A 25,395-nucleotide genomic window follows, 5' to 3' on the forward strand; every position below is an offset into this window, starting at 1 on the left:
TGTTGACGCTCTTTACTGACTCAGCTTCTTAACAACACTTAACAGCACACAGTGTATAGAAATTATGTCCAAATCAACAGTCAGAAACTCAAAAGACCAGTGTAAAAACTGGTCAAACTCCCTGAAAAAAAACAAACAAACAAAAAAAAAAAAAACAATACGAGGGTTTGGACAGTATTGTCCAATGGCAGAGCTGCACACAGCAGGTTTACATGTGATAAAACAGAAAACAAGTTCTGCAAGTGTAAATAGCTAGTTTGGTGAAGCTAAAGATGCGTGTGGAGGTATGTACATACTTTGCAGATCAAAACAAGGTTGGAAAATATGCTGCGTTAGTAATAGTTATCTGTTAATAATATAGGCTAAATATATATGACACACTCAAAAGAAGCTACTCTGCATGACTAACAAATTTGATACTTTCACACTTTTCAGTGGGGGGATTGTACGTTTGTGAATTTATTTATTTTTTAATAGTTGTTTATCTCACATTTTCCACTTTGCAGCTTTTTGTTTAGTTTTGCTGCAATACATCTTGTAACACACATTTTCCCATCATTTTTTTTGGGGGGGGGTCGTTTTATTTGCTCTCATGTCAGGGCCAGGCGGCAACATCCGGGTCTGAAATTTGAAGCCAATGCGGAAGTGCAAAAAAAAAAATAATAATAATAATTTCAGAATCCAATGGGTGACGTCACGATGGGTCGACATCAAAGGAAACGCTTTTTCTTTGACATCAAAGGAAAATGTTTTTGGGCTTTGATGTGTTACGATGACGTCACATTCAAAACCATGTATAGTCAGCTCAGAGCAGAAGCTTCTCAACAATTAGCTACGATCAGCGACGATCAACGCACACAGACTACCGTCAACCGACTCACGTCCGTCAGACACCGTCAGATACTCCGAACAACCGTTCACACACATCCGGCATCGTTAGCCACTGACAACGAGCGCCACCCCCAGGACTAACTGTCAACTACAGTTTCCTACAACTGATAAATCCTGATCAGAAATGAACACACATCAAGCATCGAGAAGATCACAGACTCGAGCCCACCAGGATAACTTTCAACGTGCAGGAGTGCCCCCCAACTTGGATATGCACTCAAATCAAGCATCGTGTAGAGCGCAGGCTCACGCCCCCCGGCAACCTGCAGGAGTGCCCCCCAGCTCGGATATGCACTCACATCACGCATCGCGCAGAGCACAGTCGCGTGCCCTCGCCCAGCATCGCCAGCACCAGCATAGAATGCAACCTGCAGGAGTGCCCCCCAGCTCGGATATGGACTCGCATCAGGTTTCGCAAAGAGCACAGACTCACACCCCCCAGCATCCCAGGTCATGGCATGACATACAACCTAGAGAGTTGTATCAAAGCTCTGATGTGCCCATAGTCAGAGAAGAGCTTCATTCTGCAGAGAAGAAAATTCAGGGGATGACCTCTGCAATGAACACCATGTCAAGTCTTGCAGCCGAACAGGAGCGCACAAATGTGCAGCTGGAAATCAACAATCGCTGTTTACAGGGCAAGCTAGGCAGAAAGGTGTATATAGCCAACCAGAAGATCAGCAGGTTGGAAAATTCTTTAAATGCCGCAAGGATAGACGAGGAGCAGAACATGATGAGAGAAGAACAAATCCGCTCACTCCGTGCTGAACTAGAGGCAACAGAGAAAAGCAAAATGTTCTGGATGAACACCATTGACCAACAGAAGGCTACCTATGAGAACGAGCTGACAAAGCTCAAATCAACATACGACGCCCAGCGCAGCGCTGACCTGCAGCAAATGGAAACCGAATGTCAGGAGAAGGTGAACCAGCTTCAGGAGCAGGTCACCGAGAAAGACAACCTGATCGACACCGTCAAGAACGAGCTATCAGCCATTTCATCTGAGCTCAGCCTCAAACATGCTGAACTGGACCACAGCATCAACGAGTGCCAAGCTCTGGAGGAGAAGTTCAACGAGGAGCTGGCTGAGGAGCACAAGAGAAGAGAGGAAATTATTCTGGAGAAAGACCAGGAAATCTCCTCTCTTCAAGAAACTCTTCATGCTCAGAAGACGGAGACAGAAACAGTCACAGATTCATTGATGAAAACCTGTGACCTGATGAAGACTGACTTTGAGAATGAGCTGACAAAGCTCAGATCAACATACGACACCCAGTGCATCTCTGACCTACAGCAAATGGAAACCGAATGTCAGAAGAAGGTGAACCAGCTGCAGGAACAGATCACTGAGAAAGACAACCTGATCGACACTGTAAGAAGTGACCATTTGACCATTTCATCTGAGCTCAGCCTAAAACAAGCTGAACTAGACCAGAGCATCAACAAGTGCCAGGCTCTGGAGGAGAAGTTCAAGGAGGAGCTGGCTGAGAGAGAGGAGAGCTCAGAGACGAGACTTAAAGAGATGGAGAAGCTGTGGCTGGAGAAAGAAGAAGCCCTGAAGGAGAAGGCCAGCAAAGCTGAAGAAGAACTGAAGCTTGTGATCGCCGAAAACATCCGCCTTCAAGAGCTTGCCCTTCAGAACAAGCAGAAAACAAAGAAAACTAAGAGGGGCTCGACACGTGAAAACCAGCAAAACAGCAGCACTGAAGAGGATGAGGCCGCAGTCTCTCCACCTCAGGACGACAAACGAGGCAAGAAACACAGCTTCTGGAGAAAACAACCAAAGACCAGCGATGATGAAGCTGTTGTATCTCCATCTCAGGATGAACAGGAAGACGGCAGAAAGACGAAACATCATGGCTTCTGGTGCAGATTTCGCAAGATGATGAGCTGCCGCCGTCACACTGACGCTAGACCAGACTAGACACCTCAGCACCTACCCCCTCTAACCCTTAACCGCCCCCCCCCCCCCCCCCCCCCCGCCCCCGCCACCCCCTGCCCCGGCCACCCCCCATCCCTCATGGATCATGGGTTTTATCCAAAAAACCAGTCCAGTTGGTTTTGTTCATACACCATGATCTGGGTGACTGACAGTCTTCACAGACCCCCGCCCCAGCCCAGCCCACCCACCCCCCACGTCACGTCACCCCACCCCGTCACGTCACCCCACCCCAGCCCACACGCCCCCCACGTCACGTCACCCCACCCTAGCCCACACGCCCCCCACGCCACCCCAGCCCACACGCCCCCCACGCCCCCCACGTCACCCCGCCCCACTCCACCCCAGCCCACCCGCCCCCCACCCATCCAAAAAAAATTTTAAAAAAAATAAAACTACAAAAACATACATAAACATACAAAAAGCATTTATCTGTCTTAATCATAATTTTACAATGTGAACTGAGACAATGTCAAGTTGAAGTTTTATAGAAATGATTCAGGTTTAAATATTTATTTACAGGATATTCAGGTTTATGTGTTTCACTCTGTGTTTTCTTTATTTTTTATTAAGGTTTAAAATTCTGCATAATTAAGGGCGTTCACCTCATAAGTTAGCTAACATTCTTGTAGTGTTAATCTTGAACTTGCTTTTGGCATTATAACGTTAACAGGTAACAGAACGTTAATGCCAGAATAGCTTAAAATCATTAAAAAGTGGTGACCTATGTGCAATTACAATATCTATCTATCTATCTATCTATATAAAAATAAAATATATTTTCATTAACCTACAGTGCCATGCTGTTTGTCACCCTTAATGTAATTTCCCCATAAACACTTTCATTATAGCAGAAACTATTAGTCATTATTTGACCTTATCTGACCCCTTTAAACTAACTGCACGGAAGCCAAAAACAGAAATGAAATTCAACAGCAAAAAAAAAAAAATTCACTTCAATTATGTGGATGGTGGCAGCACGCCATAAACGAGGCCATCAAGGTCCCAATCATTTTAGCTGCTGACAGTTTAATTTGGGAAATTGAAGGCTGTGTTTTCTCCCTCTGGTCGACTGATAAGAGCTGAGCGGGCACGACTGCAGCGTCTCTTTTCTCGCTTTCAAGTCTCGAAAAAAAGAGTCACGCACCAGCAGAATGATAAAACACAGACAGGCCGACCTGACGGTGCAGTGATTTAAACAGCTGCATGTTTGTAGATCATAAAAAATTCTCAAAAGACACTTTACAATGCACAATCACATTACAGATAGTCTTTACGGATATACTATATGAAATGAGTACATTAAGCAGGAGAAAAATAATTTTGTCTGCAGTGTAAAAATGATAAAAGACGCATTTTTTTTATTATTTTATTTTTTTTTAGAGATCGGTGGTGAAAAGAATTAAATCGTTTCCATTGTCTGGACGGAAAAGCTTCACGACATATGACTTCAGCTGAAAGAAAACTTGGTAATGAGCCAGATACTACAAGTAAATGAGCTGCAGGGAAGAAGGCTGCATAAGAAGCGGAGGTGACGAGGAGAAACTTAAAACTGCAGAAACTGCTTCCCAGTACGTGTGTTAGTGTGTCTGCATGGCATGACTGCATAGGAAAGTGCACGGGTGTGCTTACCCTGATGTAGGCGTCCTGGTGGTGTCTGGCAAAGTAAAGCATGTTATCCAGAGCCAGCATGCCTGGAGGAATCTGGGTAAAATCCACAGCTGGATTCACATGGTTCTGAAAGAAACAGAGGAGCGAGGTGAGAAGAGCACTCTCCTTTTTTAAAAACCTTTTCTTCTTTTAGGTATAATTCACTCAAGAGGATATTTTTTTCTTTGCACACAACAGTCAGGAAATAACACAAGCAGTATAACCAGATTCCTACTTTTGGAGAAGCAACTTGGGATTCAGCAACAATAGTAGTAAAGCTGCAAGGTGGGCCGAAACAGCAGAGTATAAAATTAATGTTGAATTCACTACAGTATGAACATCAACTTGCAGACGACTTTTTCTATGTCTTAGAAAATCAGATCTGTTTAATAGTGTTCATAACAACCAAACTAATAGCAGTTTAAAAAGTAGAGAGGACTGAGTCTGTGTGGTTCAGTCAGGTGGATCTGGATCTGAAAGTGTCCTGGAAGGCGGCAATTCACAGAACGTGATCATATATATTTTTAAAAAGCAACCACATTCGGGAATGTTGTTGCAGTCTAATTTCTGAATACCGTACTTGATGATTTTGAGGTTGTTTTTTTATAGACCCACTAAAGCATTGAATGTCTTTTTATGGGTTCATAAAATCCTCATGTGCCCACGAAATATATAGAATTATCTGTTTTAATAACTTGATCAAAAGTGACATTAACTTCAAGCTGGTTTCGGGCTGCCTAGAAAGTACAGCATAAAATGAAACAAACAAACAAACAAACAAAAAAAACACATCACGTTTTACCAGAAATTAATGTGCACATAGCTTAGTTTTGGCTAAACTACTCAGAAAAAACAAAACAAATAAAAGAGTTTAGTTTCCTCAAAAATGAAAAGTTGCAATTACAGAAAACGAAAACAAAGTTACAATTATAGAAAACACAAAATGTCCATTAGCTATATCGCTCCCATTAGTGTTAGCTTACATTTCCGTTAGCTATATCGCTGCCATTTTTGTTAACATATGTTTCCGTTAGCTATATTGCTGCTATATTGCTGCTATTGATGTTAGCATATGTTTCCGTTAGCTATATTGCTGCCATTAATGTTAGCACATGTTTCCAGCCAACTCCAGCCCTCTAAAACTTGCGTACAGTCAGCATTTTAGAGTTTGGTGTGAGAATGAGCCACCTTCAGTCACACCTTGTACACACTATGATGCAGAATGTATAAATAATGCAAATGCTGCATAAATAATGATGCCCACTAATTACAGACACACTGGCACTGGACAACCAAATGTTAAAGTTTGGAATAACAACCCATCTTCTCTAGCCTCAAATAACCACCTCATATAACCCCTAAGTATTGCATAAGATGTGCAGACAGATATTGCTTGTGCCCTCACAGTCTATCCTAATTAATTCCTTCCAGATATTGCAGAAAATTCGGTCGACTAATGTTTGAAAGCTTAAATACACATGTAAACATATGGGCCTGAGGCTCAGCTCAGAGTTTAGAAGGTGAAGGAAATGAAGAGGAGCAAAAGAAGCAGAGGATGAATAGAAGTATGGAGCACACTCAGAGTTGTCTCATCAGTTAACTAATTCTCCCTGACAGGAAGCAGACTTAAAGCCGAAACGGACACTTTGGCACATGCAGCCAATAAAAGGCAAATATATATATATAGCCGTGATCATAAGGTCTGTGTAGAGAATTATGGCTTGTGCATGTGTGCGATATACGTCTGTGTCTGTGTGTGTGCGTGTCCGCAAGCTTTTGAGCGTGGAAAGCAAAGGATTTTAGGGTGAGTTTTCTCCACACAGTCAAGACAAGGCAGTTCCAAATGTCCTTATCTTTACTCGGCACACTGCAGAGAGAGAGTGCGGATGGCAAGAGCCCCGTAACAGCTCTGAGCTTACACCCAGCCACAATGGGTTTAGTTCAAGTTCTTATGCTATTGTTAGACCACTGCACAAAACACACACGCACACACGCACACACAAGACACTGAAACATGCATCCTTAAAAATAGTGAGACGAGAGAAAGTGAATTAAAAAAAAATATTTGGGAAGAATGAGAAGATTTAAAAAGCCTAAGAAAGAAAGACATAAAGATAGAACTACATACTGCACGAACAGACACAGTAACACACACGTCATGTACTTGTTTAGATTGCCTCAATGGTGTGGTGTAATATAATAAGAGAATTTTTATAGGATCCTCTAAAACACATTCACTACTCACAATAAAGCCAAGCTTTTTGTAGTCGCGGGTGTACATGGACTTGCGCTTCTCAATGCTGCCGCTGTTGTTGGGCTCACACTCCACGTCGAAGGCAATTCTCCGCAGCTCAAAGATGATGTCCCTCTGAGCCTGCACATGCAGAGAAGAATATTAAAGTGCTGCTCAAAAACTCATCCCTCTTTTTTCTTCCTTTCACAATTTTATAATTTCAGAATGCTTAAGCCTCATCTACCTCTGTCTGGGGTCTCAAAATGCCCAGGGCAATCTGGCCAACAGCCAGATCGCTCCACAGGTTTTGTTACTTGCCCAAACCTACAATAATAATAGAGTTTCTGAACTAATCAGGCCCGAGCTGCACACAAGCTGCTAAATAAAAGATTAGTAAGATTTACTGCTGGTAGTTCTTCTTTGTAAACCTGGTAAAAACCTTTTCACAGAAGTACCGTCTTAAAGCACCACATAAACACATGAACCTGTGCTTCTAACAGAGTATTCCATGTTTTATTGAATGTTTCACCAATCAGCCACAACCTAATATTGTGTAAGTCTTCACTGTGCCTCCAAAACAGTTCTGACTCATCAGAGAATGGACATAGGCCTTCTGAATGTGTCCTGTGGTGTCTGGTAACAAGATGTTGTTAGTGGGGGCCTTTGGGTCCTATGGGTTGAGGGGAGGTCCCTCTGTGGATCATCCCACAGATACTTGATCAGTTTGGGATCTAGTGAATTTGGAGGCCAGGTCAACACCTTGTGCTGTTTTTCATGTTTATTGAGTTGTTTCTAAACTGTTTTTGTGCACGTGTCTGTGTCAGGCTGCATCCTGCTGGGGATGGCTGCTGCTATCAAGGAGTGTCATTGCTATGGGGAGGGGTTTCCTGGCCCAGCTTGAAACTAAAATAAGCTAGTGTAAGCTATATTTAGACTATTATCACCACTTTACTCTGCTGCCAGACAACTTTCACTGACAGGGAACTGAAACAGATATATTACTCTCTTCATAGCAACCAAACTTCATTGACAAAAACAGTAATTTCGACTTGTAGCTAACTCGGAAACTCTGCTTTTATCTAAGCTGGGGGTGTGCCGACCACGATTAACTGCAGGCTATACACTTAAACTGAAAGTATCTCTTACAACCACACTTTAAAGAAACTGAACTAGTCCCTTAACACCGCATGTCCTTCTGATACAGTACAAGCCATAAAGTCCAAGTGGTAGTATGGTATGGACATCCTCTGGATAGCTTATCTAACTGCAACTATTAACCAAACTCATGCAGACTACAGCTTGACATCCCCGATTAAAAAGGGCTGAAGGAAATTAACCAATTCCACTTAAGAATTCAGTCTACCAAATCTGTCCAACCCTTTTTTAACTAAAGTGATGAAGTTGCCTTCCAGCATTTATCCATTTATTAATCCATTATTTCATTTTAACCACGCTGTTTCAGTCCACACCTGGTCCTGGGGATCCATCTTGGTCATCATGCGGTCCTCCAGCAGGTTGAAGGTGAGCACTTGCAGGACGTACAGCTGATGTGCCATCTCGTCGTTGATAGCCGTGTTGCTCCGGATCACGTTCTGCACGGCGTGGAGGACAAACGGGGAAAGTGGAAAAGAGAGGATGGATTTTTAAGTTCAGAGAGGCAAGAAGTAGATTTTGGAGGATGACGGCAAGATATGAGAAAGAGGAATAAGAGGATTTGGGAGTGGATGACGAGGATTAGAAGGCAGAAGTCGGATGAAGGGACAGAAGAGGGAGAAATGAGATTTCACACAAATGATAAAGGACAGAAAGAGGAACAGGTGTGAGAAAGCGAGTACAGTAGATAATAACCAGGGAGATGAGACAGGGCAAGACGTGGCGGGTGTTATTTTCCTTACTGATAGGGCAGAGGTTGAAACCTGAACAAAGATAAAGGCGAAGAAATGAGACAGAAATATACATCTGAGGAGTAAGGAGGAGACTTACACTGAGGATAATGGAGCGCAGCTGTTTCTGGGCAAGAATATGGGCCATCTCCTATAGAGGGAGAAAGAAAGGAGGCAGTAGTGGGGATGGGGAAAGAATTTAGGGAGAGAGTGGGAAGAATAAAAATGAGACACCAACATTTCAACAATACAAACAATTCTCTATTTTAAAATGAGAAATCAAGGTGGGCAAAATAAACACAAAGGGCCATGGCACACTGCAAAGAGTGCAGCGACAGGATGGGGAGAAACAAAAAAAATAAAAAAAGAAGGAAACCATCCATAAAAAGGGAAATTAAAAAGGGATCCTAAATGCACTAACTGATGTCTTCTACGGTGCAAACTACAAAGTGTGCTAATCAAGGATGCACTTACTGTCAGGGGACAATTTAGGATGTCCACAATGTGCTCATCAAACTACCATATCGTGTGCAGAGAAGAAACAAAGTCAGAGACAGAGAGAGGGAGTGAGTGAACGTGGGGAAAAAAAACGAATCCGAGAGGAGGTTACAGAAAAATCATTTTCTGTCAGTGGTGCAGCTTGTAGTGGGAAGGGTGGGGGCAACAGAGTCAGCAGAATAGTGCGGGACCAGGGGATCATAATAATAGCTTTACTGATGGTCACACAAACACACACACACACTATCTGTCCTCACAGACATGTACAGCAAAAAAAAAACAGCAACCAGAATAGCATCATGAGCTCCGTACATGCTCTAAAATGCGTTACAAGTTGCATGTCCCTAAAATGTCCCTAAAACAACTAGATAAAGTTGCTTAAAATTGCGGCTAATCAAGCGCGCAGATCTGGCGGCTGATGTAGCTTGAGCACACAAGAGGCACTGCAACATCCAAACACGCTTGAATTTTTATGCAGTGGCGCTCTGAAAGCGTGTTCCTGCCTCTCCCAACACTGTGTGCTGCACAGAAGAAAAGCTGCGGGTTAGCATCATTCATTATTTATGTCAGAGCGCATCGCTGGACCCTGCGGTGCTGATGCAGGGGATCATGTGATTAGCTAAGGGGCAACGCATGACACAGGTGAGAGAGAGAGAGAGAGAGAGAGAGATGAGAGGAGAGATGGGAGCACAGCTGAGCAAAATATCACTTAGGCGGGGAGGAATGGGGCAAAAAAAAAGAGGAGAGGGGCACTTTATCATTTTTAATTTTGCACCAGATATGTTCTAGAATGGCTCTTAGATGCAGATGATTTCAATATGAGATGAAGTACAATACAGTACATGCAGTGCAGTGAGTACATGTGCACGCTGCAGTCTCACCTGTCTCTTCTCTTCAGGAGCTTTGAGGAACAGAGCATTGATGACAGCAATAGTGTAGGTCTGAATATCTTGATCAGTCCTGTGATCAAAATAAATCCACAAACAACAACATTAAATATTAAAATAAGCACTGGCTCAAGTGGTCTGAAATGCATTTGTCACAGGACACTTACAGAAACAACCAATTAACGAATCCACTTACCCCTGAAGATGTGGGATGAGCTGTCCGATGGTGATCTCTTGCGCCACCTTGTGGTAAAGATCCTGACTGTTGAGCACCATGGACTCAAGGATGGCCAGGGAGCGCTGCAACACAGCTGTGTCCATGGCCGACTTGTTCACAAAGCTGGCGATCTGCAGGAGGGACAAAGCAGAGGAGATGAAGGAATCCGCAGAGAGCAACAGATCATTTAGAAGATTTAACGCATTAGTGACACACCTTGGGCAACAGCCTAACTAAATATTTCAATCATTAGGATTATTTTAACTTTATCTTGTCATCTGCAACTGATAAGCTATGCTTGTATGTTTATTTAAATCCAGCTGATACTGGTTATTTGTTTGACAAAATAAACATTTTTAGGAGTATTTCTACATTTGTTTACGTTCTCTTGTCGTGAACAAAGTGTTGGCAAAGCAGTAAACTCTGACTGTAGCTTTTATTACAATGAAATCCTTTTTAAAATCATAGAAAAATGGCACTGCTGAGAACATGACGATGCATGTGTTTATTACAGAGGATGTGACTCTGAAAGCGAAATATTTTCCAGGCGATATACAGTACGACAGCAACAGTATGAATGGATGTTCCTATTACATCCTGTCCCTGTGTAATGAGACGTTTCCTTGGCTGACCTTCTTGATGAAGGCCACAGAGAAAGTGTCCCAGGAAACGATGCCGTGGTCCATCAGCTCCACAAACGCCGTCAGAGTGAAGGACAGGAGCTCACCGAAACTACAGGACAACACACACACAGAGACACACACAAACCATAGGAAACCTCTCTCTACCAGATGGCTTGGAGCAGTGTATAGCCGCAAAGCCCAGATGGCTTGGAACATAACAAGGAATGAGCGGTCAGCGGAGACAGAGAAAGAGGTGGCGGAAAGGAGAGGGGGCAGATGAACATAAGTTCAATTTAGCAGCCAAGCTTGCTGCAGAGAGACAGAAAAAAAAATAAAAATAGGGACAGAGGAAGAAATGGGGATAGAGGTCTGAGATGCAGCGCAGACAGACTGGCCTTCAAGACACGGCAGGAGGCATCAGAAGGTCAGCAGGAGCCGGGCAGCACAGGGCGGTGTTCAATCAGGACCAGAGAGCTACACTTTAGAGTGAAGTCATGCAGTCACACAAATACCAGGAGAAATAAATCACTCTGCAAGAGTCACACCAGGCCAAAGCAAGGAACACGTTAAACAGCTGCCAAACCATATTACTGCTGGAAGAAGTTAATGAGGAATCCAGGAATCAAAATCAAATATGGAAGCATTTGCTCTCAACTATGTAGTTACTTACAAAACTTCAGATGTTAAATGGTCTTACAAATATATTTTATAATACTGACCTCTGCTGCTTATGAATGGGATTGCAGAACATCTTTTAGTCAGAAATTATATTAATTTAAGTTTTAGGATCAAGTTTGAAGATCGCATTTGCGTGAAAAAATTTGCAAACCAAGTACAATAAAATGCACTAGAGTGTCAGTAGATAGTTCATTAAGTACACAAATGAAAACAAGTGCGTACCAATATAAGAGTCCTGCACTAAACCACCATGAAGGTTATGGTTTTCAGCAGTTTCTATTATTTTGACTACCCCATTTCAGTCAGTGGACTAGGCTAAATGACAGAAACTTTAGTGCTGTACTCAATCCAGTTTAACAGCACCACAAACTAAATCCTTCAAAATGATCATACAGTTAAATTACAACCTTTGTTACACATAACAGTCACGGAAGGGGACTCCACTGCAGGACTGTTATATTATAATGCATTCCCTTTCACTACTGTACCTAATGAACTGGCAACTGAGTGTAAATGTTTCAAGTGACAATTCTGTATCTTAAAAAATATCCGTTTTATGATGAATTTAAACTTCGTCTGCAGCTGAAAATCCTGTTTTGATCATTACAGTTCACCAACAAACCAGCAAATAAAACTAAAATGAAAAGACATGGATATTCTTACATAGGCAGTGGATCAACAGAGAGCGTCATGGGTCAGTACTGCTGCATGGTAGGTGATTAGTGAACAGTCACATGAACAATCAGAAACCCACAGCTGAAGAACAAAGAGGCTTTTGCAGATGGTACTGGGCATTTAGAAGGCTCTAGATAACTACACAGAGTTATGGAGAAATGAAATTAGAGGATAGATTATTTAAGGCAGATAAAGGACGGAAAGTCCTTGTCGACGGATGGATGAAAATGACCCTGTGGTGATAGAAGCTACAGGCTAATAATGTCAAATGAAGCTGAATAAGTGGCTCATAGTGAGCCTCAGACAATCCCCTCACCCTGAGCACCATTCTGTAAAGAACACCAAGATTTAGTGAGGAGGTAAGCTCCGACTTTAACTGCAAAAGCAGCAGTTCATTAGTTTTAACACATTTATTGAAGCGTGCCGAGAGATCAATCTTGGCCTTCTTTCAGGCTGTGGTGAAGAATTAAGAAGTTGTTTGATTCTGTTGCCCAAAACCACATGCAAGAAATTAAAGTGCAAAACTAATTTCAAGATGGTGTTATATGCTTATATATATTCCCATAAGGCACTGGGGCTAGAGTCTTTATCATGCAGACTCAGCCAGCAGGTTAGGAAGAGCACAGAGCCGATGACTTTACCCAGTCGAGGGCGAAAGGGGAGTTGCTTACCAGGGTTTCATAATCTTCTGTAGTTTCTGATAGCGCCTGCAAAGATTTGAGAAACTTTGGTGTCACAGGTGGGAAACAAACAACAAAACCTTCAAGTCTCCAGAACAGAACAGAACAGAATACTGAACAACAAACATCGTACATTTTAAACTGGAGAAAACCAGTCTGGAGAAGATCCAGACTCTTACACATAATAAAAGCGATTACTTATTGTACAAACTGAAACACATGTACAAGGAAATTGAATGACAGTGTTCAATGTAACCCTCCATACACTGACTCAAAGTAGACGTCTCTGACCAGCGATCCTTCTCAGACACTGAAAGCAGGCCAAGCAGAGACAGTTGAAAAGGAAGGTTGCTGATGTTCACACAGCAAGCTTGAGTTAGCAGTCAGACACAAACGCAGGTAGCAGACAAGAAAAAGGTCAGACATCTGCGCATGCTGATCATTTTAAGATCAGCATCCCTTATTGTATTTTAAATCTCTACGGCTTTCAAAAGAAAACAACACCTCTTGGATAAACGGTTTGAAGTTGCTCTGCACCCTCTGACCAGCTACAACATAAGGAATCAGCTGTTCCACGGTTTAATCAGTAGAGGGCGCTAAATGCCTATAACCGTGGTGGCGTTCATTTGGACAAAAGCAGCAGCAGTCCAACTGATTTCCATACGAATACAGCGCAGCATCTTTGGCACAGGCATTAGATCACAGCACCGCTCTGCCCTTGAGAGTCTCAAGCACCGATACTCTAGAATAATTACAGTTCACCAAGTTGCTTGGCTGGGACACTAATGAGCGCGTGCGTGTTAGACCCCAATACCTATCTGTGCGTCTCTTGTTTCATAATCTCCTTCTGTTGAGATGTAAATGCAACCCAACCACTCGCCCTGCTCCCTTTCGCTGACACACACACACACCACTCTCAAACTCTCCACTGCTGAATAACTGATGCAATGGAAATTTACATAAAAACATATTTAATCAAAGAGCCAGGAGCAGAGTGGAGTCAACATTAGTGCTGCTGTGATAGCTCCTTGCAGCGAGATCAAACAGGGTCAAACATAATATTATATTCAAAAAGGAGAAGAGGCTTCAATGATTTCCTGTCAAATAGTAGAAGTGAGTGCAACGCCTGAGGCGTTGCAGTGTAATAGGCAGAACTGTGAGATCATTAAGTGGGTTTTGCTGAGAGGAAGACATTAAATATCCGACCGGAATTTGAACCTTTATATACTGTAAATACAAAACTACTGAAGCCATAAAAGTTTGTGCGGGATTTGAGAATTCAGTACAAAGTAGAGTTTGAAATGCTTTGAGTTCACTGCGCATAAGATTTATAAACCAGCGTGTGGTTCTTGTGCAGAAAGAATTTGGGTTTTCAGAGTGCTACTAAAAGGTACATTTGAGGTTGTGCAAATGTGCATTTACACCATGACTGTGTCTATACTGCATACGTCTTATTCAAGCAAACAATTCTTCAACTTATCTTTTCTCTCGGTGGGAAAAAGAGTTGGATAATGAGAATTGCATGAAGCAGAAAACGAGCATGTCCCGCATGGCTGGCTGCTGCTGCTGCTGCTGCTGCTGCTGCTGCCCTTCCTGCTAGTCTGCACCGTATGTCTGCTTGTATGCGTGTGGGTTAGTGTGCGAACATTTGTACTTGTCCTGTAATTTTAAATCTGGCTGGCTCTTAACACTCACACAGTATGCTACTGGCACACACATACACACACTCTCTTCCCTTGGCATCACGGCTGAGAAATATCACCTCAGCTAAAAAAAAGTTCTCGTTTTAACCTTCAGTCGAGATAGTCTCCAGGGCCCCACGCCCCTCCCGAGCGCACACAGACACACCGGTAGGTTTTTGGATCATTTTTTTACTGAGCAGTCAAAAGCTGGTGAAGACCTTTCTTCTCAGGTGTGTGTAATGTCACTATTGTGGTCAACAAAGGCGAACAGGAGCCGCTGGGCATTTCTTTCACAAGTCTTTTCAGCAGTAAAGCACGGGGATGACGCCTTTAGAGAGTGTTACTGTCTAGATGCGGATCCAGTGCCTTTCTACACTACTCCATTGGAGTTGAAGAAAATCTCAAAATAAATAAATAAGTAAAAATGTAAAGATAACTTTCAGGTCAGGCTACCTTCAGGTACCTCCTCCTGTACTTTTTTAATGAGCAAGGTGAAAAAAGGCTTTGTAATTTGGTCAAAGTGCAAGATATATTTTGATATCAAACTAAAAAAGTATTGCCTTCCACATTTTTTACTTGCCCTAGAAAAATAGAGAGGGAAGGTAAACTGAACACATTAGTGAGTCATAAAGGCAACACGGCAGAGTTCTTTTCATAGGCTTGGCATTATCACTCACTATCAGTCAAAGGTGAATGCAGCAGAGTAAATAGCATTATTTCTGGTAATTAGTGCAATCATTCTAGCAACGCGACCAAATAATGACGCATCTATTTACGGGATGCTGAAATACAAATTAATTCCCACATCAAAGGCATAAATGGAGGGAAAAAGAAACTGTGCTGAATGCAGCGATATGAGAAGCATTACTGAATGAGCAGGTCGGCCAGCCGCTTTGAATGCTTTGAACTTAACCAGTCAGATTGCACAGTGCAACTCCGACTTCCTTTCATCCTCACCGACTTTAGATCTGTGTACATCTTCACCTAAATAATAGACAAGTGCCCAAAACCTACAACGAAATGAAGTCATGTTGGTGTAAACTGACTTTACAAATCCCTGGTTTGCTACACCAAACGTGAAAAAAAATTGTATATATATCGTTCCGTTGTTGTGCTCAGTTTGGATTTAAAGTTGAACATTTTACATGGATCATACTCCCTGTACGCACAAAAAAAATAAAAATAAAAAAATCTTCCGCAGAATATTAGAGGAAAACATTGGCAAAACGAATTATTACCCTTATTCATTCATAATACACACATGGTCAGAGAGGAGGACAGCCAAAAGAGTTCTACGGACAGACGACTTACTCAGTTCCACTCTCCACCATCTGAGTGAGCAGGGAGATGCCGTCCAGGTTGATGAACTCCTGTGCGAAGGTGATGTCCCGGGATGCATTGGCCAGGTCCTTCAGAGCCTCCAGCTTTGCATCCATGCTAGATGACTGGATCCGTTCATGAAGCTGGACTGCAGTCTGGTACTGCAGGGAGAAAGGGCAGGGTGAAGGACGCACAGGTACTGATATAAATAAAACACTTATCAGATTGTGGTTTCACAGGTGTTTGCTTCTGTGCTCTGCTAAGACATGAAACTTACAGGAGAGGTGGTCAGACGCAGGATTGAGCCGTTCTTAACGTCATTGCGGTTCTGTGGAGGAACATAGAGCAGATGTTACTGTGCACTTAGGACATATTTTCACTCCAGAGCCAGCCGGCTGCAGTTTAAAAAACATATCCAAACCTTTTCTGTGATGTACATTGGATTTGTCGGGTCAGCAATCTGCAGAGCAAAGTTTTCATGGTTCCCCAAGGACCACCTAAAAGGCAATGAACGGAGAGAAAACACATTGCATAAGTACGATTAAGAGTGCAGAACGTCTTAAATGTGTAAAAAAAAAAGCTAATAGAAAGAGTTGGTTTTTGAAAGCAGCCCTTGGAGAATTACTTTTAAATCCAAACGCATAAATTTGTGAACACATTTAAAAATAAGGAAATGCAGACTTACCCCTCGCACACTTCTTTAATGATGGCTGAGAGAGGCTTTTTCTGTGGATAAAGACAAAACTACATTTAGCTCACAGTGCAGACTTGAGTTCCTAAAACAACAGTCAACTCAGAATGGGCTGCAATTATTTTATATTGCAGTACTGGCACAATGAGAGGCTGTTCAGGATCCTGTATTTATCCAACTGCTGATGTGGGATCACTGACTATGTCTGGTCTGTTGCACCATTTCATTCATTGTTACTCTATGTTACTGTGTCGGAAAGTACATTTACCCTAGTATTGCCTTTACACATTTAGTAATAAAGTATGAAGTATTTTTTATGGATATGGTTGTTAACAGTAGTATTCGTTAAGAGTGGTTAACAGTAGAGTAGTATAACGCTGAAGGACTGTATTCCTGTGGATGCTACTTAGACATGTACCATCCACCTAGACCAGACCAGGCACCCCCATACCCACCCCATAGCAATGACACTCCTTGATGGCAGCAGCCATCCCCAGCAGGATGCAGCCTGACACAGGCACACACACGAAAATGGTTTAGGAACAATTAAAAAAAACATAAAGAACAGCACAAGGTGTTGACCTGGCCTCCAAATTCACTAGATCCCAAACTGATCCAGACACACTGGAACAAGTCTGATCCACAGAGACCCCTCACTTACAGAGTATAAATGTGCAAAAAGGTAATAAGAAATGAGGACTACTGTATTGGGTGGTACCTGAGTATATAACAAATACATATAAGTACACAAGATAGTTAGAGATGTTAGAAGACAGTAAATGCCTCAGTGGGTTTCTCTTAAAGAAAATATTACCTAAGGTGAAGCAAATTTCTTGAGTTAAATCAGGGGATATCTGACTAAAAGCATCCGGTTTACCTAATATAAATGACAGCTATTTATATGTGATATGACATGGCACAGACAAATACTGGCTGTTGGTCAAAAAGTATTGCGATTCATAACAAACCTGACTACAGTTACATCCACATTTTCTGGTATTTTAGCCATTTGTCAAAACGTATTAAAGTTACACTTATATAATGCGCTTAACACTGTTTTTTATTCCGACATCTTTCCTCAAATGTGGATGTGAATGCCCTCAAATTAAACCAGAGTCCATATCTAAGCCCACATCTACTAAACAGTTGTAACCTCAGTATGTTTAAGGTTAAACAAATGGCAAATGTCCGAACATAAATCAGCCCAACTGTAACAAATGAAATGTGGTTTGCAGCTGCATTGTGGGAAAGTAGGACGCAGCATTTTTGGAGCCTGCTCTAAAGTCTGACCTTTGACGGTTCATTATTTTCTTTAAACTCCATCTACTTTGAATTTCCAGCTTCATGAATGCACAGGGCTCAGCCACTGAGGGACCCCTTCAAATGACTGCATACTGTAACGTACTTTTGTTCATATAAAACTTCTTTGCAGCTCGATCTACCAGCCAGGGTCAAGTGTTAGCCAATGTCCAAGAAAATGATTTAAATGAGTTTGAGTCTCTTATTCACCCTCCTGCATAAAGCATAATCTTTACAAAATCAAACAAGTATGCGCACTAACATGAACAATTCATCAGTAACTGTGTACTGGAACAGCAATACTGTATCACTGTATTGTTGCTGCTCTGAGGATTAACAGTGAGAGAGGCTGCTGTGATGAAGAAGGCAGGAGATAATGATGGCAGGATGGTGGGCATACATGACGAGGAAAGAAAGGCAGAGAGGTAACAGAAGAAAAGAGGTGGGCTGTAAGGGAGAACAAAAGGGAGAACAGCAGAGGAAAAAAGTGGAAAACTGGCTGAAAACTGAATAAGATTAAGTGAAAACAACTAGCGCAGGGATGAGGGGAGTGGATGAAGTTGAACTGAATAGGACTATTTGGAGAGAGAGAGAGAAAAAAAGGACTAGAAGAGAATTAAGAGCAGTGCCAATGAGTATTAGCTTAATATCTGCTCACTTCCTCAGGCTCTCTAGGACTTACAGTGGCTGCCAGACTACAGTGTATACATGAACACAAGGGTCCAAAAGTCCTCCATGCTACAGAGTACCTGTGGGTGTCTGAAGGTCCCTTCAGGACCTATTTGAAAGTGATGTGACAGTTTGTACTGTAGGCTGTTCACTGTAGAAAATAAGATATCAAAGCTCTGTAATAATAAATCCTATGAACTTGACCAAGAATTTATCATAATCTAGGTACTAGCTAACTAGCTACCAGGGGTTGAACGACTTGCGATTATTTTAGGTCGGCTAATACGTGGTGAAAGTTGAGTCGACGTTGGTGTCACTAATAATAACACAGCAGAAAGTAATGCCTTGCAACAATGACATCTATATTCTTGACCTGAATACTGTAGCGTCTGACACAAAGGAAGCTACAGAGGCTTTATTGCAAGTTTGAGCATGGGCTACTGTCGGACGTTTATGGTGCACCAACACCATAAACACCATCAGTCTGACACTTCTAACATGCGGCTTTCGCTCAGCAAAGTCTCAGCTCTGCCGTAACTTCCATCTCTCGTGCGGTGCATTTACTGACATCAAGGAAACAAAAAAAAAGAGAAAGAAAATAAAATAACTGAACATAAACACATGAGCTTATCAATACTGTGCGCTGCAGATATGTATAACCTAAATAAATCGACACCATCAATAGCATTTAATAGTACTACACAGCCTGTTGTAAGATAGGATAGTGTGAGCGAGATAAAAAAAATGCAATATTTATCCGAAGCCTTTCCGTGTACAGCAGCTAAAGGTCTAATAACTTTGACAATGAAATTCACCAACACATTGTTGATGTGCAGCCTCCTTCTCTCTGTTACCACAGTGTTAATTGAGTGCTGTCAAGAGGATTTGGACCGTTCCTCTGTTAGCATTATCGGATGCCTTTTCAGATGAGTGTGCATTGCAGTAGTATTTTTGTTGTATTTGTACGTATTTTTCGCTTCATCTTCATCTAGTATTTCCACACCCATGATGAACCGCTGCTAGTTGCTGCAACAACCCACTGGGCTCCCTCCTTCTAGTAGGCGTCCATGTTGTTATTGTCACGTGATCAGTCACTAGTTGATGGCACAGCAGTGAAGTCGACTAACCGACTAGTCGACACAACCCCTACTAGCGTATAAGACATATTTTGTATTTCTCATTTCTGTCTTTCACGAGTGAACTACTAATGTGCCCAATCAATCACCACAGCACAGATTTAGAAACGTATTTCTAAAAAACTAATCCACTTCTGTTTGCTTTTCAGCACTCTCAGCATTTTCTAATCAAAATATTTTAAAATTTGACATTTCATTTTATTAAATCTGTGGATATTTTACTGAAGGTAATGGCACATTACCAAGCACTAGCTATGATTTTTTTCATATCCTTTAATTACCCAGGAGTTAAACCACCTTGTTTACCACGTCTACTTTTCCCCTATTCCATTTCCCTGTCTGACCTCCCACACATCTTCCCCTGCCTCACCATTACCTTTACTCAACACCGGCCATTACCTCCTCTCACTCGCTCTAGCCCAGTGATGAGTGCAGTGCAAATCTCCCACTCGATACACAAGTAGTATTCACCTTGCGCACGGGTGAAAAGCTACAATCTATAACATCATGAAACATGTAGTATATCATGTGAAATGCTGCTGCACCCGTTATCTGACACTTTTTAACTGGAGGTCATTCTGTTACACAGCAAGTAGACGTCACCCACTAGAACCAGTGTCTTACAGCATCATAGCACTGTCAGCAGTTAAACTACACACAATTAATCAATAATATGCTATTACAGAGTAATTTTTCATTTTTATTTAAGTTGTAATATTTGTCAAGCACACATTTTCTATATAGGACTTAAAGTGTAATAAAAAATGCGGTATTTTTAAACCTGTGCCTCATTTTCTCATCTCTTTTTGTATTAATGATCAACAGTTGGTCAAATACTGAGCAAGGACACTGTATTTCTGTGACTGCAATGTGCTGCAATAATTATAACCTTACCTTGCCCTAGTACTGTCTCACAGAGTCATAACCTGTAAGCTATATTGTGTAAAACAAAGTTTTGTACTATACGGATGTAGTACGGACAAAAGCGTGCAGGAGAGTGTCTCATCGGTGTAATGGAAAAGTAGCTGACTCCATCAAATCAACTGTTTTCTCATTATACATAGACAATATGATCAACTGCAACTTGTGGTAGAAAACGATGACAAGATGACAAGAAGTTGTGTTATTTACAAAACACAATAGAATAAAATGACAGGCCTCCATCAGTGTCTGTACTCATCTGGTCACAAAACTCACTATGATACAAAATATATGCATCAGTACCACCTACAAATCTTCACATTAGATATTTAAAATTACTAAAAGAACACTACATTACACTGCTTCTGCCTGACAACCAACCTTCACAGCTTGTTTCCCTTCCCTTGTTTGAAGAAACAATTCTTGCTCCTTTCCTATCTGCAAACAGTTCTCTCAACCGTCATCCCACCAGAAATGTCACCACCTCATCCTTTTGTTTCTCTTCTGTATTTCTGACAATAAAAACACTGACAATTGCCTGCACTTGTACCAATTCCCCAGCATCCCCACACAAATGTTGGACTTTCAGTCGGTGCCTCCGGGGCTCTCTGAAGATATTCAGAGAGATACAGAAATCACAGCGCGATTTATGCGCACGCACACACTGAAGCAGATGTGGCCTGAACACACTCTCAAAGTCACACTGCAGAGGAGAAAACAGAGACGGATATCAAAAACCTACACGAATCCCCATACACATATTCAACACACACACACATCCAGAGCTGCCAACAGATGAGCACACACACGTGAATAGTCGCAAATATGCATGTTGCCACACAAACACGCCCACGCGCATTTCACTTATGCAGAGTTGCGCCCACGTAAACAAACAAAGAAATACACAAGTTTGCGCACACGCACACTCTTTTACTGGGTCTCAAGACAGCTCGAGCAGCCGAAGCCCACTCCCCGTCGCATGAGTCAGACGGCCATATGCTGCTGCAGGGTCTATTGTACAGTGGAGATGCAGAGGGAGGAGGAGGAGGAGGAGGAGGAGGAGGAGGTGGGGGGATGACGATGGAGGACAAGGGAGGACGACGCAAAACACAAGTTTTACACTTAAAACAAAACACGGGGAGGAGAAGGGAGAGGGGGAACGAACGAGAGCGAACGCATAGAAGGACAAGGAGGAGGAGGCAACAGATACGTGGAACAAGAGGAGGATGACAGCGTGAGATAAGAGAATTACAGAGGAGCGGAGGAGGGGGGAGAGGAGAAGAGGTGGCATAAAGTAAAGACGGAAGACAGGCCAAAGTGAAGCTAAACGCAATTTACAATTCACACTGAAAGAGCGCTGCTGATAAGGGGTCATTAAATACGAAAACTACATCTCTAAATCTACACTAGAGTGCCTCGAGCACCTTGCGGCAAAGCCAGAAGCACATGTGCTCCACAGTACAATGCTTCATTCAGGGGTTTCATCCATTGACAAGGGCAATCATGGCTCCAGTTGCCACGGTGACTCATAGCTTGTACAATCATTAGCCCATCTGAGTCACACACGCAGCCAACAGGCCTTTTTACACAACATAACATAACAGTAAACATGCCCCCCGTCCCCCTCCCCCCACGCACGAGGTAGTCAATGTTTGGGTAATTATTTGATTAGCATGTCGTTCAGTGTTTGTCAGACAATCTGCTGGCTTACAGCATGGCCTTTACCCGCGGACCCCGATACAACAATGTGCACTAAAGGCGTTTGATAGCACTTTATCGAATCCACAGTTGAATCTAAAAATAAAAAACAACATTTAATAACCCGCTGATTAAATATGTGTGTGTGTGCATTTCAACACCCTGGATAAGCTCCTTAATTTTGAAGCTTGTCTTACATGCACCACCTGCTCCAAATACTGCAGAGTAGCAAAACAAACACACTGATATGTTAAAATGTCAGTATGACAGTATCAGCGTGATTATTTCTCCAGTACAAAACTACAAAAATACGAGCGCACTCATACTGCAGTGCAATGATTTCTGTGGGCCCGTTTGTGGAGAGCTCTTTAAACGGGAGCGAAAGTATTAATGCCACTTATCTTCAGCTGACATAATAACATTTTAACAAGCCAAGGCCAAGGCCGGAAAAAATTATTATATTTTGTACATCCAACATGAACTTACAATCGAAACCCCACCATGTGCACTGATCCGACGGATGTTTCTGCCCTTGTGGTGACCTAAACAACTCGGTTATTTCTGATCTGACATGACGCATCCAATTAACGGAATATTTCTTAGTTGTCATCTCAGTAAAACGTCTTAAAAGCCGTGTCAGGGCTATGTCTGTGTTAGCTGTTAAACATCCTTAATTAATGGCACTTCCTTCAGGCTAATTCGTGTAAGTGTTAGGTACAGCACAAAGGCTGCATCACTCACGCCCTGATCACATCCGCTCAGCCCCTCCGGACACAGACACCCCCATACATTTCAGCTACTCTGTTATATACACAACAATGGATTACTGCGCAAAGCTGTTTCCAGGCAAAATACGCGCTGTGTTCATGGTGGTAAAATGTGCAAAAAGAGACCTCCATCATGTATATTCTGCCAGATTTTTGTCTTATTCTGTGTTATTATTGTGCTCAGACACCTACCTGGTCTATCTCCATAAGCTTGGGGAATGCCCCTGGCCACTCAATGGCCACCTTCACGATGTCTGCCGGCGGCGGCATGGCTGCCGGTGTAGAGTCTCACACCTCAGTCACTACTGATGAAGAAGGCTCATCCAAACCTGCAGGACACAAGGGCAGAAAAGAGAGAAAATGGGGCACGTTAGTCAAGAGCAAGACCTACTTATTTGAGATGACTGTTGCTTGCATTAGCCTCCTTGAAATTCAAAGAAGAACGCATATGATTGAGGAGAAAAGTGAGCACAACACAGCGCTCAGGGAGCTACTCATAAGCAACTGATGGCAATAATTCATTTCAATGTTTAAAGTTTTAGAGGAAATCAGTCAATTGGCCAACTTGGTTTGTGCAAACACGCTACCTCATTGTAGCCAAAAAAGTATCTGAGGTCAGGTTGCGCAGATACAAAACACAGAGGTCTATCATCAGCTCTGCTTTCAAAACCACTGATGCAATACCTGCCGCACGTTACCACACAGCAAGACATTGCGCCCCTGTTAAAAAATCTAAGCCCTTCATGCAAATTCCTGCAGATACTGGCACTGAATATCACATTTAAATACAGAGCACTTATGCAAATAGAAGCAGACAAACTGTTTTTTTTTTTTTTTTTTTAAATACACTCAGAAGCATCTTCTTTTGACTGAAGCAAGTTTAGTTTGAAAGCGCCTTTTTCGTGCAGTAATAAATGTGCATGAGTTCCTTTACTTTGAGAGTAACCAGCAGTGATGTTGCTGTGCTTTAGCCACATTAGCAAGTATGTAGGACTGAACAGCAAGAGAAGAGAGTGTCTTCCACTGCCAAATCCCACTAGCTTAAAGGGGTATTCCTCCAATGTGACACATAAAGGTCAGTGGGGGGGCATGAACAACATATGTCTGGGGGAGCGTTGTGTATCTTGTAGTAAACTGCAGTAAATAAATGGCTAATGTGTGTCTGAGAGGAGAAGGGAGAGGGGGAGAGGTAACTCCCCTCAACCAATAAGACTCAAAGGACCTCACTACCAACATCCTGGTGCCAGACACCACAGGACACCCTCAGAAGGCCCATGTCCATTCTCTGATGAGTCAGAACGGTTTTGGCACAAGAGAGAAATACACAATATTACGAATGTGGACGTAATCTTATCCCTGAACCGTGGAGAGAAAATGCAAACTGAAGAATTTAGTCTGGGTCCTTCTTTCCTGTCCTGCTAGTGAGTTCAAAAAAGAGATGTGCTGGCCATAAACAGATGGATTATAAAGAGGGACAGGTAATGCAAAAGGGACGCAAATACTGAAAAAGCAGAAGCAAAAGGAGCGAATAAGAGTATTTGTGCGTCATTCACTTTATAGTGCGGAACAGAAGCCAAATATTGGCAAGCATCAGAAAGCAAAACTACTATACCTGAACTGAAATCCGCAAACAGACCTTGTGTCTTGTAATCGCAACCATGTGCATCCTGCTTCACACCGAAATAAGCAGGCACAACAACACTCTTTCGGGCAATTACACTGTAACATTTTTGATCCTGTAATCCTGGGCGGCTCCTCCCTGGCTTCGGTCCCCGCGCACAGGACTCTTGAAAGGACACCAAAAAAAAAAAAAAAAGCACACTATCTGACAGAGGAGCAGGCGGCCAGGTTGACCTGAAACCCTGTGGCTTTCTAAGATAAGCCAGTTAAATGTCCTATGGTGGAAAAACAGCCAAATCACAGTCAATCCTAAACAGAGAGGGGAGCTGGGTAAAGCCACTTGTGTGTGTGTGCTTGCAGGGGGGGGTCTAAAGAAATCTGCTAGTACACGGTTATCAAGTGGAGAGGCATATCCCAAATATCCCCCGAAACCAACCGAGGAGACCATCAATAATTTACCTCCTCAGCCTGTCTTCGAAAGCACGGATCATCCTAGTTCCTGGCGGAGAAACTTGTTTACATATTTCATCTCAATCCATAATGCATTAAGACCAGCTCGGACTAATTCCTGGGAGAACAATATTGAGCAGAATATTGTGTTGATATATACAGCATGTGCGCAGGCAGAAGAGTGAGTAATGAAATGTGCGAGCACAAACAGTGACCAACAATCGAGCTACTGTTGAATATATACAGTGAAGTACGGTGCCAAGGTTTTTCTTTTCTTTTTTTTGTAAT

General features: G+C 42.4%; 1 protein-coding gene across 4 annotated transcripts in view; it reads right to left on the reverse strand.

The window, feature by feature from the left end:
- The window catches only part of elmo1 (engulfment and cell motility 1 (ced-12 homolog, C. elegans)), a 104,490-nt gene that overhangs the window by 48,386 nt on the left and 30,709 nt on the right, over positions 1 to 25,395 (reverse strand). For 3 of the 4 annotated variants that reach the window (XM_084563821.1, XM_084563820.1, XM_084563822.1), the window contains exons 2-14: positions 23,230 to 23,366; positions 16,542 to 16,582; positions 16,278 to 16,353; positions 16,134 to 16,184; positions 15,848 to 16,017; positions 12,846 to 12,881; positions 10,831 to 10,930; positions 10,178 to 10,329; positions 9,976 to 10,054; positions 8,697 to 8,747; positions 8,183 to 8,305; positions 6,726 to 6,854; positions 4,463 to 4,567 (exon numbers count right to left, since the gene is read on the reverse strand). In XM_084563821.1, the coding sequence (XP_084419947.1) occupies positions 4,463 to 4,567; positions 6,726 to 6,854; positions 8,183 to 8,305; positions 8,697 to 8,747; positions 9,976 to 10,054; positions 10,178 to 10,329; positions 10,831 to 10,930; positions 12,846 to 12,881; positions 15,848 to 16,017; positions 16,134 to 16,184; positions 16,278 to 16,353; positions 16,542 to 16,582; positions 23,230 to 23,307 (1,191 nt within the window). In that variant the 5' untranslated portion in view covers positions 23,308 to 23,366. Of the gene's footprint in view, positions 1 to 4,462; positions 4,568 to 6,725; positions 6,855 to 8,182; positions 8,306 to 8,696; positions 8,748 to 9,975; positions 10,055 to 10,177; positions 10,330 to 10,830; positions 10,931 to 12,845; positions 12,882 to 15,847; positions 16,018 to 16,133; positions 16,185 to 16,277; positions 16,354 to 16,541; positions 16,583 to 23,229; positions 23,367 to 25,395 lie in introns of those variants that run through there. The other variant, XM_084563823.1, reaches the window with a different exon arrangement.

Source organism: Chelon labrosus (assembly GCF_963514085.1).
Source record: "Chelon labrosus genome assembly, chromosome: 16".
NCBI classification, from domain to species: domain Eukaryota; kingdom Metazoa; phylum Chordata; class Actinopteri; order Mugiliformes; family Mugilidae; genus Chelon; species Chelon labrosus.